Source organism: Vidua macroura, chromosome 5, assembly GCF_024509145.1.
Source record: "Vidua macroura isolate BioBank_ID:100142 chromosome 5, ASM2450914v1, whole genome shotgun sequence".
Classification (NCBI taxonomy): Eukaryota; Metazoa; Chordata; class Aves; order Passeriformes; family Viduidae; genus Vidua; species Vidua macroura.
The window spans coordinates 17,165,069-17,175,457 of NC_071575.1; the positions used below are offsets into that span (position 1 = coordinate 17,165,069).

The 10,389-nt window shown below is 44.8% G+C and overlaps 4 protein-coding genes across 4 annotated transcripts; 2 read left to right on the top strand and 2 right to left on the bottom strand.

The window, feature by feature from the left end:
• The first annotated feature begins 282 nt into the window (after nucleotides 1–282).
• Nucleotides 283–668, top strand: LOC128808014 (histone H4). Its single transcript, XM_053978777.1, has one exon. It carries the CDS (start codon nucleotides 296–298, stop codon nucleotides 605–607), a length of 312 nt encoding a protein of 103 aa, XP_053834752.1. The 5' UTR covers nucleotides 283–295; the 3' UTR covers nucleotides 608–668.
• A 1,155-nt stretch (nucleotides 669–1,823) lies between these two features.
• On the top strand, nucleotides 1,824–3,036 carry LOC128807994 (histone H3). Its single transcript, XM_053978755.1, has one exon. It carries the CDS (start codon nucleotides 1,977–1,979, stop codon nucleotides 2,385–2,387), a length of 411 nt encoding a protein of 136 aa, XP_053834730.1. The 5' UTR covers nucleotides 1,824–1,976; the 3' UTR covers nucleotides 2,388–3,036.
• A 3,238-nt stretch (nucleotides 3,037–6,274) lies between these two features.
• Nucleotides 6,275–6,770, bottom strand: LOC128807996 (histone H3). The gene has a single exon (XM_053978757.1). The coding sequence runs from the start codon at nucleotides 6,762–6,764 to the stop codon at nucleotides 6,354–6,356; it is 411 nt and encodes a 136-aa protein (XP_053834732.1). The 5' UTR covers nucleotides 6,765–6,770; the 3' UTR covers nucleotides 6,275–6,353.
• Nucleotides 6,771–7,888: 1,118 nt separating this feature from the next.
• Nucleotides 7,889–8,723, bottom strand: LOC128808012 (histone H4). The gene has a single exon (XM_053978775.1). The coding sequence runs from the start codon at nucleotides 8,688–8,690 to the stop codon at nucleotides 8,379–8,381; it is 312 nt and encodes a 103-aa protein (XP_053834750.1). The 5' UTR covers nucleotides 8,691–8,723; the 3' UTR covers nucleotides 7,889–8,378.
• Between the last annotated feature and the right edge of the window lie 1,666 nt (nucleotides 8,724–10,389).

Below are 10,389 nucleotides of genomic sequence, written 5' to 3' on the forward strand. Positions count from 1 at the left end.
TATACACATCTGGGCGGGGAGGAGAAAGCTTTCCAACTGTATGAACACGCGCATCGCTGGAATTTTTTTCTTGGAGGATGTTCATTCTTTGGTTTACTTGCCAGACTTTGCAGCGCCCTAAACACGTAACACCGAACGATGGATCGTCATCGGTGACGTAACAGGGAAATGGGCGGGAACACCGCCCCCTTCATCTGCAGTCCTCAACCAGGTCGGACCAAACTCCATAAAAGCCGCGGCGCGGCCGCCGCTGCCTCACACCGCTGGTGTCGGGAGCAGCCCAAGGACTCTCGTCATGTCTGGCCGGGGCAAGGGCGGCAAGGGGCTCGGCAAGGGCGGCGCCAAGCGCCACCGCAAGGTGCTGCGCGACAACATCCAGGGCATCACCAAGCCGGCCATCCGCCGCCTGGCTCGGCGCGGCGGCGTCAAGCGCATCTCGGGGCTCATCTACGAGGAGACGCGCGGCGTGCTCAAGGTCTTCCTGGAGAACGTGATCCGCGACGCCGTCACCTACACGGAGCACGCCAAGAGGAAGACGGTCACGGCCATGGACGTGGTCTACGCCCTCAAGCGCCAGGGTCGTACTCTCTACGGCTTCGGCGGCTAAAGCTTTGCGTTCCTTTCGGACCACCGTAACAACAACCCCAAAGGCTCTTTTAAGAGCCGCACACTTAAACTGTAAGAGAGCTGTGTTGCTTTAATGTAATCTGTTGGCTGCAAAATTTTAAATTTTGATTATTTCCTAATTCATGGACGTATTTGTAGAAAGCATTTATTTTAATTACTTGCCAGGTCATTAATGTTGCTGCTAATAGGCTGAGTACCGTCTTACTTATTTGAATGTTCTACGTTTAGGATAGTGTCTAAGATACCTAAAAAAATAGCAAAGCAATCTAAACGTAGCCTGCTGTTCCGTGGTGACGGCTTAAATGTGTGGATCTCCCTGCAGGCATCTCATGTCGGGGGATTTCCCCCTTTATTGTGTAAACAGTAAAAGTAGATACCTATTTATATTTAAATGAAGTTAATGTCGACTGTAGAGCAAGATGAGAGATATCGTCTCCCTAAGTCAATTACCAATGTTAAAAAGGTCCCCTTCGTCCTCTGAATGTGATGTGTAGGAAATTGTCCGTTATTTGCCCTTTCACTGAGTTTAAGGCTAGGAATACATTTTCTTTTAATTCGGGGTGCTAGAGGTGTTCTCTGTACGTGCTCTCAGTACCTGCCTTTCACCTGAAAGCCCTCCTGATCGGGCTCCAACGACAGCTCACCTGTCAGACTAGGGAGATACTGCAAATGCATACAGTGAGGAAAATTGAACTTTCACCTGTCGCCTTGCTGCGCTTCACCAACAGCCTAAGGATACTTTGCATGCGGAAAGATTCAGCAATTTGAAAGTACTCTCCCTTGGATTAGAAAACTTGCATTTACAATTAATTTTGATCCCAATGCATTTACCCTGCCAGATGAAAGCTAACCAAAGCAGAGAACCTCTCCCACGAAAACTCCCTCACAATACACAACCCTACGCACCCCATAGTAAATCCAAGCCCCCAAAAAATCCAAGTCCCAAAACACTGTTATGATTCATATTTCGACAAAATTTTTTAAAAAAGTATATTACAGAAAAAAACCCATGAATTTTCTATGTATCCAGCTCAGCATAATTTGCAATTTCTCATTTTCCGTTTGAACATTTCTCCGTAAAGGTCTCATTTTTGAGGGAGGCTGTAAAAATTGCGATAAGAGAGAGACCACCCTTAAAACAAAAGCGGCGGGGGCGCTGAGGGGGGGCAGCCGTTGGGGAAGGCGCGCGCCTTCGAGGCGGGCTTTTCAAAATTGAAGGTACCCAATAGGAGCGGCGTATTCCTGGCAGCCAATCAGGGAGCGGTGCAGTCTATAAAAGCGGCCGCGGCAGCACGGTGCGCTTATTTCTTGGCCTCAGTTCCCTGGATTTGCTGTGAGTTCCTGCAGCGATGGCGCGCACGAAGCAGACGGCGCGGAAGTCGACGGGCGGCAAGGCGCCCCGCAAGCAGCTGGCCACCAAGGCTGCCCGCAAGAGCGCGCCGGCCACGGGCGGCGTCAAGAAGCCGCACCGCTACCGGCCCGGCACGGTGGCGCTGCGCGAGATCCGGCGCTACCAGAAGTCCACGGAGCTGCTGATCCGCAAGCTGCCCTTCCAGCGCCTGGTGCGCGAGATCGCGCAGGACTTCAAGACCGACCTGCGCTTCCAGAGCTCGGCCGTCATGGCGCTGCAGGAGGCCAGCGAGGCCTACCTGGTGGGGCTCTTCGAGGACACCAACCTGTGTGCCATCCACGCCAAGCGCGTCACCATCATGCCCAAGGACATCCAGCTGGCCCGCCGCATCCGCGGCGAGCGCGCCTGAGTCTCCTGCCCTCTCTGCATTCTATGTGATCCTGAATTCTTTTTCTCACACCCTAAAGGCTCTTTTAAGAGCCACTACATTGCACAAGAGAGTTGAGACGCTGTCTTCCTTATACATTCTTAAAAGGATATTCTGAAATTCTAAAAGGTTACTGCTATTCCAATGTAAGTATGCCAGTAATATCAAGTACTTAAGCTGCTTTCCTGTTTTAGGCAGTGTTGCATGCTGTTTTAGTGATGTGCTTTCTAATGCCCATTCAACTGTACGCAATAAGTAAATTGCATAAAGCAAATGAGTGTTCAAACACAGCAAGTGGAAAATATACCAAGTCAGACAGCCCACACTTTTTTTTCCCTGTCCCTCTTCCCTCCCCCCACCCTGAACTTGATATTTTGTGTAAAACAGTCTATTTGGAGCAGTCGAGGTTTACTTTAAAGCTTTGGGGAAGGTATAACCTGAGTTAGCATTAGAAGAAAAACATTATCAAGTTTCAAATAGTTTTTATTAACTTTTATACTCTATCATTGCTTTTACTGTGATGTACTCTTGAAATTTTAACTGGGTATCTCAGAGATCTACGTCTGTCACATGACTAAAACAGTAGTGCTAAGATTATAAGCTTGATGATAGGGTTAATAATTGAGAAAGTCAATAATTTAGTCTAATTGGTTTTTCTGCCTTTTTTTTTTTTTTTTTTTGGGGGGGTGGAGGTGGGGGGGAATGGGTGGGTGGATATGTTCAGGCTGAGGACAGGCTGGAGAAGATGACCAATGAGTACCTGGAAAGGCAAAGAGAATCCGGTGGTTGGTTGTTTCTGACAAGTCACCTCTCTTCTATTTTCCCATTACATGGAGATCACTGACACAGAGAAAGTTTTGTGGCTTCTGTTTGGCACCACATCAGCTGAGGAAAAGAAAGCAGCTGTCAAGGCTTGGCAGATTTAGCCAATGGGAGACCTGTAGGAAATAAGCTCATACAGTTTTGAGAGTTAAAAGACAAGTGTTTTCTATTTGATGACAAGAAAACTGAGTCATTAGAGGAACATGCATGGGGAGATCGAAAGCCAACACTCAGCAGAATTCAGCTGATCCAATAAAACTTTGTAGTCAGGAAATTACAGTTGGCCTTTAGTTCAATTTTTGGGTTGTGCCAAGTCTTACAGACTGGCACTGTTTTAGTATTTTAGAGAGGTCAAGTTTTCTACAAATTCATAAATAAAGCACTGAGATTTCTATTGATTTTGCTTCTTTGCTGTCACATCTTTTCCTCTGTCCTTGACAATGAACTCCAGCTTTTCCAAAACCCTTTTGTAAATATTACCAGCCAAAGTGTTCTGAAATTAAAATTCAAGTACTTGAGTATGGCATGTGGGGAACCCTGTAAGAGGCTTCATATGGTATTTTTCTGAAATAATACACACGAGGTAAACATGGTATATACAAGAAATACTCATGGCATAGTGAGGTAGGTATGAAAGTAAATATAAACACATATATGTAAATGTTATATACCTGTATATATACCTTCATATGCTCTTTTTCCATTCATAAATTTCAGATCCATCCATCTCTTTCTCCCACCTGCCTTAGGACCATCTGGAATGTTTTCCTGCAGTTCTGATATTATATGGTGTATTAAATAATAGAAACCGTTCCACATCTGGTACTAGATGATCACTCAAAGTCTCTTTTAGTTGAAATTATTCTATTATCTTCTATTCTTTTGTGTGTACATCACCACTTGCAGAGTAAGGGGTGAGAATTTATACATGGCAGTACTCCTGTGAGAAGAGTACAGAGACTGTGCCTAGATGTAATTTAAAAAGAACTCTATTATTATAATATTAAAATTAACACTATATCTGCCTACTCTCTAAGACTTCAGTAGCCTCCGTCCTGATACTACTCGTTGCTACACACTTGCAATTTATAACTGACTTAAACTTCGTAACTAGGCCCAAATTCGAGGTTAGCAAAGGTTAAAAGGGCTAAAACCTTAGAAGTGTGGCAATTGTAAATAAAGAGGCAGGGGTCACTGGTGCCTGTTTATAGTGCACACCCAGGCTCTATAAAGAACATTCCCTGATAGCAGTCTATGGAAACCGCTCTCAAAAACGAATGAGGAAATGATTAATTATGACTGCTGAGTTGCTAATATCTTCTCTGTGTTCTCAGGCCATATTTCAGTGATCTCCAGTAAAATTGCTAAAAGGGACTGGGTAGGATCTTGCAGCATTGACATGGTGCTACTTGTTAGAAATACCACAGTTTATTTATTTAGTTATTTATTTATTTTTCCTGGTTAGTGTTAATATGCTCTATTACAACTAAAGCAGAAGGAAGAAACCAAGGCTGAGGTTATCCTTTAATTTATTATTTTCTCTGACTTTTAAAAAAACATGGAATTTTTATGGCCTACTGAAATATCTCCTTCTCTCCCCAGGCTATTAGTTAAAATTTTCTTATAACATCATGCTGCTTAATCAAGATAAGGATAAATCTTCATCATGCTACACTATATAACTCTCCTTCCATTCCAACCTTGTTCCAAAATCAGGCAATGACAACCAATACATTTATTCAGGGGGCTTTACATGGGAGGAAGAAAAAAGAAGGGGGGAAATAAAAAATGGATAAAAGGCAGAACCCCCCAAACAAATCTTTATCCTATCTGATTGGTAGAGTCTGCAAGTCTTTCTGCTTTCATTTCCCAACCACCCAAGTGCAGTCTCTGGCAGACGGGGTCTGCAGCGCAGCATCTCTAAGCAGGCAAATAGTGCCCAGAAGCCTCTAAAGACTACAGGTGGCCACTCTGGCTTCTAACAGCAGCCTTCAAGTGCTCTGCAGTCCTCAAGACTCTGGCATCCCAAGTACCAGATGTGAATTTTTGCAGATGGAGAGAAGAAAGGGAGATGATTCCAAAAATAACTAGAGAAACATCAGCTACTGATGAATCCGATGTTTAGTTTTAAACTCCTTCATTGGATTCTCAGACTCTTGTTAGACTGACCTTGCTTCATTGAAAGAATTTGAACAAAGGTGGGTTCTTTGAAGGCTGAAAACTGCAGGTGTATATAATTGTCCTTCCAGAAACTCATGAAGAATGCTGAAGAACTGGCTGCAGAAATGACAACTCAGCAGACATCATATACGGTGATCACTACCAGAGAAATGCAAATTAAAAGACAAATACATTTACTCTCATTAGGGCAAGAATATATAAATTTTCACTCTATAAAACTTATTGAAAATACCCCCTCCACAAAAAAAATAAAACAAAACAAACTAAAACCCACAACCTTATCCCCCAATTTTGTGTTATTATGGTAACAAATCTGGAAAAGTTTGGTAAATTATTCTTGTCTACAGTACTTTTCAGTCAGTTTCTTGGCCTTTTCAGTTACTTTTCTGTACTGCAAGCCTCATGCACCCTGTGCCATCAACAAGGTAGTCCATTGTTTTAACACTAGGTATAATGATATATATCAAATCTGAAATAATCAAACCTGACTTATTGCAATGGATATTCTTGTTTCTGGCGTTAAGAATTGTGGGAGCAGGGCAGCAGCCCCTTTAAGGCAATCTGTTAGTGAGATTTGACAGGACAGTTACACAGGAAGTTTCTGCTCTTGCCTTGAACCAGCCAGCCAGGGCTGAGCACGGCCGATTCCAGACACAGGAATGTCCCTGTCAGGCCCCTTCTACCTCGCTTTTTCTCTTCAAAGCTGTGTCACATCCAGAGATGTAAATCCCTCCATCCTGCCTGAGGCTCACTAACCACCCTCTTAACTTACATTTCTCACACTTTCCCCAAGAAGTTTTTTTAAAGCACTTGTTATTTTGCTGTTCTGCAAAACATCCCGGCTGAATTTCAAGGGAAACTTTAAGTAGCGCTACAGCTCCTTTTATTGTGCATGTAGTGGCTCTTAAAAGAGCCTTTGGGTCTGCGTGAACTACAGCAGGAGACTCAGGCGCGCTCGCCGCGGATGCGGCGGGCCAGCTGGATGTCCTTGGGCATGATGGTGACGCGCTTGGCGTGGATGGCACACAGGTTGGTGTCCTCGAAGAGCCCCACCAGGTAGGCCTCGCTGGCCTCCTGCAGCGCCATGACGGCCGAGCTCTGGAAGCGCAGGTCGGTCTTGAAGTCCTGCGCGATCTCGCGCACCAGGCGCTGGAAGGGCAGCTTGCGGATCAGCAGCTCCGTGGACTTCTGGTAGCGCCGGATCTCGCGCAGCGCCACCGTGCCGGGCCGGTAGCGGTGCGGCTTCTTGACGCCGCCCGTGGCCGGCGCGCTCTTGCGGGCAGCCTTGGTGGCCAGCTGCTTGCGGGGCGCCTTGCCGCCCGTCGACTTCCGCGCCGTCTGCTTCGTGCGCGCCATCGCTGCAGGAACACAAGACACGAGAGAGAGAAAGAAATGAATACAGCGCTGCTTCCACTGCCGCTATTTATAGAGCAGCCCGCTCTCTGATTGGCTGCCAGAGGCGCGATCTCATTGGCTGCCGTGGGATCCCAGCCGGGCCCGGGGAGGCCGGAGCTCTGCCCGGAGCCTCTCGGACCCGCGGCTGCGACCCCGCTCCGACCCCAACGCGCTCGGTGCGGGTCCAGGGCCTGGGGCGAACCGGGATTTGAGACACAGTGCTCGCATCCCTTCTGCTTCTCCGGCTCTGCATCTCTGCCAGTCTCCTGACAGATTGTAAACAACGTAGAGGCTAAAATTCAGCAGCTACTTGCACTTCATTTTTTTCTTTCTTTGTGTCTCTGTTTTGGTTTACCATTTTTAATGATGGGCTGGTTACAAAAGAAGGAAAATGTTCTTTCAGTGCCATACAGAGCTCCTTACGTGAATAGGCACGTTATACCCAAAGACACAACGGACAGATGGGCTGGTACCTTGAAAGAGAGGCACTCAAAAAAATCCAATAACGCAAGTGTGTAGCTATGATATTTAACAAGCTGTAGTGATTAAGATAATTTTAAAGCTACTATTTTCACGTTTTTAATGTTTTAATTTCAGTAGGAAATTCTGCATAAGTTAAGCCATCGACTTTTTTTGGTGAAATTAATTGAAAAGGAATATGGTATTGGTCTCCTATTTAATTTTCCCCTACTCATGAAGGTTTGAGAACACCGGACATGACCACAAAAATTTATTGATATCATTGTTTGAAAGTGTCAAATGATTTTCAAAGGTTTTATATAAAGTTAAAATCGAGTTTTTCCTTTCAATCATGAAGTACAACAAAAATATTCTTCAAGTGAGCTCAGGACTGGAGTTCTCTTCTGAAAAAGAAAAACATCAAAACAAGGCTTCCTTTGATACATTTTTCAACAAAATGTACTTCTAGATTCATAATTTGCTTTTTTGTCCAGTCTCCTCCCTTCCCTTCCCTTCCCTTCCCTTCCCTTCCCTTCCCTTCCCTTCCCTTCCCTTCCCTTCCCTTCCCCCTCCTTCCCTTCCCACCCCCTCTAAATCACCCCCCAAATGATCACTACAAAGCAGTATTAGATTTACTCTTTTATTTGAGAAGTAAATAAATCATAGACAAGGAAATAAAGGGGGGTAAATAGGAATATCAGAAAGAAAACATTAATCCCAAAGCAAATTTCCGATTTTCCCCTAGTCAAAAGTATCAAATTTCTTTATACTCAGTTAAACACAAAATTTTAAAAAATCAAAGCATGGAGTAACATTTTACATAATTGCTTGAATTGGTGAACATTAAAAAATATTTTTATTACAGTTGAGGCGATTTTTATGAGAATTTGGAACACTGAAGATCATATGGCAAAGACGACTTCCTTTGTAACAGCGAACTTACACGTTTGAGACTATTCACAAAGGATTAGTACGATTACATTAACAATTTTGGAAATATTTAAGACTTCAAATCTCTGCAACATTGTAACACAGCTCTTTTAAAGGAATACGTGGGTGGCTCTTAAAAGAGCCTTTGGGGTTTTTGTTACGGTGGTCCGAAAGGAACGCAAAATTTTAGCCGCCGAAGCCGTAGAGAGTACGACCCTGGCGCTTGAGGGCGTAGACCACGTCCATGGCCGTGACCGTCTTCCTCTTGGCGTGCTCCGTGTAGGTGACGGCGTCACGGATCACGTTCTCCAGGAAGACCTTGAGCACCCCGCGCGTCTCCTCATAGATCAGCCCCGAGATGCGCTTGACGCCGCCGCGCCGAGCCAGGCGGCGGATGGCCGGCTTGGTGATGCCCTGGATGTTGTCGCGCAGCACCTTGCGGTGGCGCTTGGCGCCGCCCTTGCCGAGCCCCTTGCCGCCCTTGCCCCGGCCAGACATGACGAGAGTCCTCCGGCTGCTCCCGACACCGGCGGTGTGAGGCAGCGGCGGCCGCGCCGCGGCTTTTATGGAGTTTGGTCCGACCTGGTTGAGGACTGCAGATGAAGGGGGCGGGGCTTTCGCTTGGCTCCCGCCACCTCCCCGCTTTCTCTATGGCGCGACCCGTGAGCAGAAAATTTCGGGATTTGTGTGAATTTCCCTTCTCCGAGGCACAATGGGTTCGGCGTTTCTCTCACTTTTCGGTGCGTTCTTGTGTTTCAGATAGGAAACAGAGAGTGTCTGGTTTATTAAAATGATTCATGTATTTTTAAAGCTTTGACATTTCGTGATAGCTTAGAAGAAAAAGCTCATTCATAGAAAGTTACCCCACTTATTGATTCACTTAAATTATGCTCCGATTTCTTATTTTCAAAGATTCATGTCTTATGTATCTCGGTTTCACTTGCTTGCATGGATTCTCCTGAGCTGCTTCTCTGTTTCTACAGTTACTTCACTTTTTTTAAAATGGATAATCTTGCAGTAAATTCTGTCCAATCATGTTTCTGAGAAATTCTACCCATCCACGTTTTTTTCTCACATCTTCATTTCCCGCCATCTCTGAATGTTATCTCAAGGTGAATTTTCCAGTACAGGTATGCTAACCAAGATTTTATATGTTTCAGTTAAATTTTTTAAGGTAAAAGTATTCTTTTGGACGAATATTTTTACAGTATTTTCCAGTGCGGTGATACTATAAACAAGAGCATGTCTATTTTTAGAGCAATTGAAAAATCAAATACTTAAAAAGAAGGGTAATTTTGCATTTCTCGGGTATTTATTAATTCTAGGTTCAGTCTCTTTAGCGGAGGAAAATGTTCTGAGATTTTGTTGTTGAAATCCAACTCTATTTAGCAAAAAATATTCAGTAGATCATTTTCGACCTGAAAATCATCTGGAAGGATAAAAAAAAAAGTTTCCTGCATTGGGTGTTTGCTGCCCTCTCATGGACGTTTTTTGACTGCTTGATAGTGTTTGTTTTTTCTTACTGGCTGGGCAGGTTTATGTAGTGGAACGCAGTGGGGATACCACGGCTCGGGTCATGGCGTTATCTTTCCTAAGGCCAGTTTGCTCCTTTCAGGGAGGGAATTTCAGGGACTGTGACTGGACTGCTGTGGGAGGTCAGGCTATCAGGAGAAACTGGGCACTCTGCAGTCAGCTCTTCTGTCGCTTCAAGGAGATTTTGGGAGTAAGGTAGGTATGTCCTGCACTGGTAACAATGCACTTGGTGTCATGTTTGCAGCAGGTTTTCCATCGCTGAGTACACAGATGAGTCCCCAGGGTGTTACCAACAGGGTAGTTTAGCACTAATTGCTGCAGAACTCCCAGAATTTACTCTGCTACGAAAATCCAGACCTCCAGTCTGTTCAAGCAGACTTCAGGCACTCTGACTCTATCACAGATCCTCCTTAGGAACTGTTTCCACCTGCAGATGCCATGAGGCTATCACAAAATCCTGGGCAAATCACATACCTAAGAAGCTTGTGATAAGTTGTCCAGTTCTGTAAAGCTGAGCTTTTTTCTTTTTTTTTTTTTTTTTTTTTTTTTTTTTTTTTTTTTTCCAATGGAATAAAATGAAGGTACAGCCTCATAATGTAAATCCTGCTCAATAATGAGCTGCTTCTTGCCAAGGATCTGTGACTACATATAATATTTTCCTCTG

Excerpts from the sequence above, each read along its gene's own strand:
- LOC128807994 (XM_053978755.1), top strand. The coding sequence starts at position 1,977 with ATGGCGCGCACGAAGCAGACGGCGCGGAAGTCGACGGGCGGCAAGGCG.
- LOC128808014 (XM_053978777.1), top strand. The coding sequence starts at position 296 with ATGTCTGGCCGGGGCAAGGGCGGCAAGGGGCTCGGCAAGGGCGGCGCC.
- LOC128807996 (XM_053978757.1), bottom strand. The coding sequence starts at position 6,764 with ATGGCGCGCACGAAGCAGACGGCGCGGAAGTCGACGGGCGGCAAGGCG.
- LOC128808012 (XM_053978775.1), bottom strand. The coding sequence starts at position 8,690 with ATGTCTGGCCGGGGCAAGGGCGGCAAGGGGCTCGGCAAGGGCGGCGCC.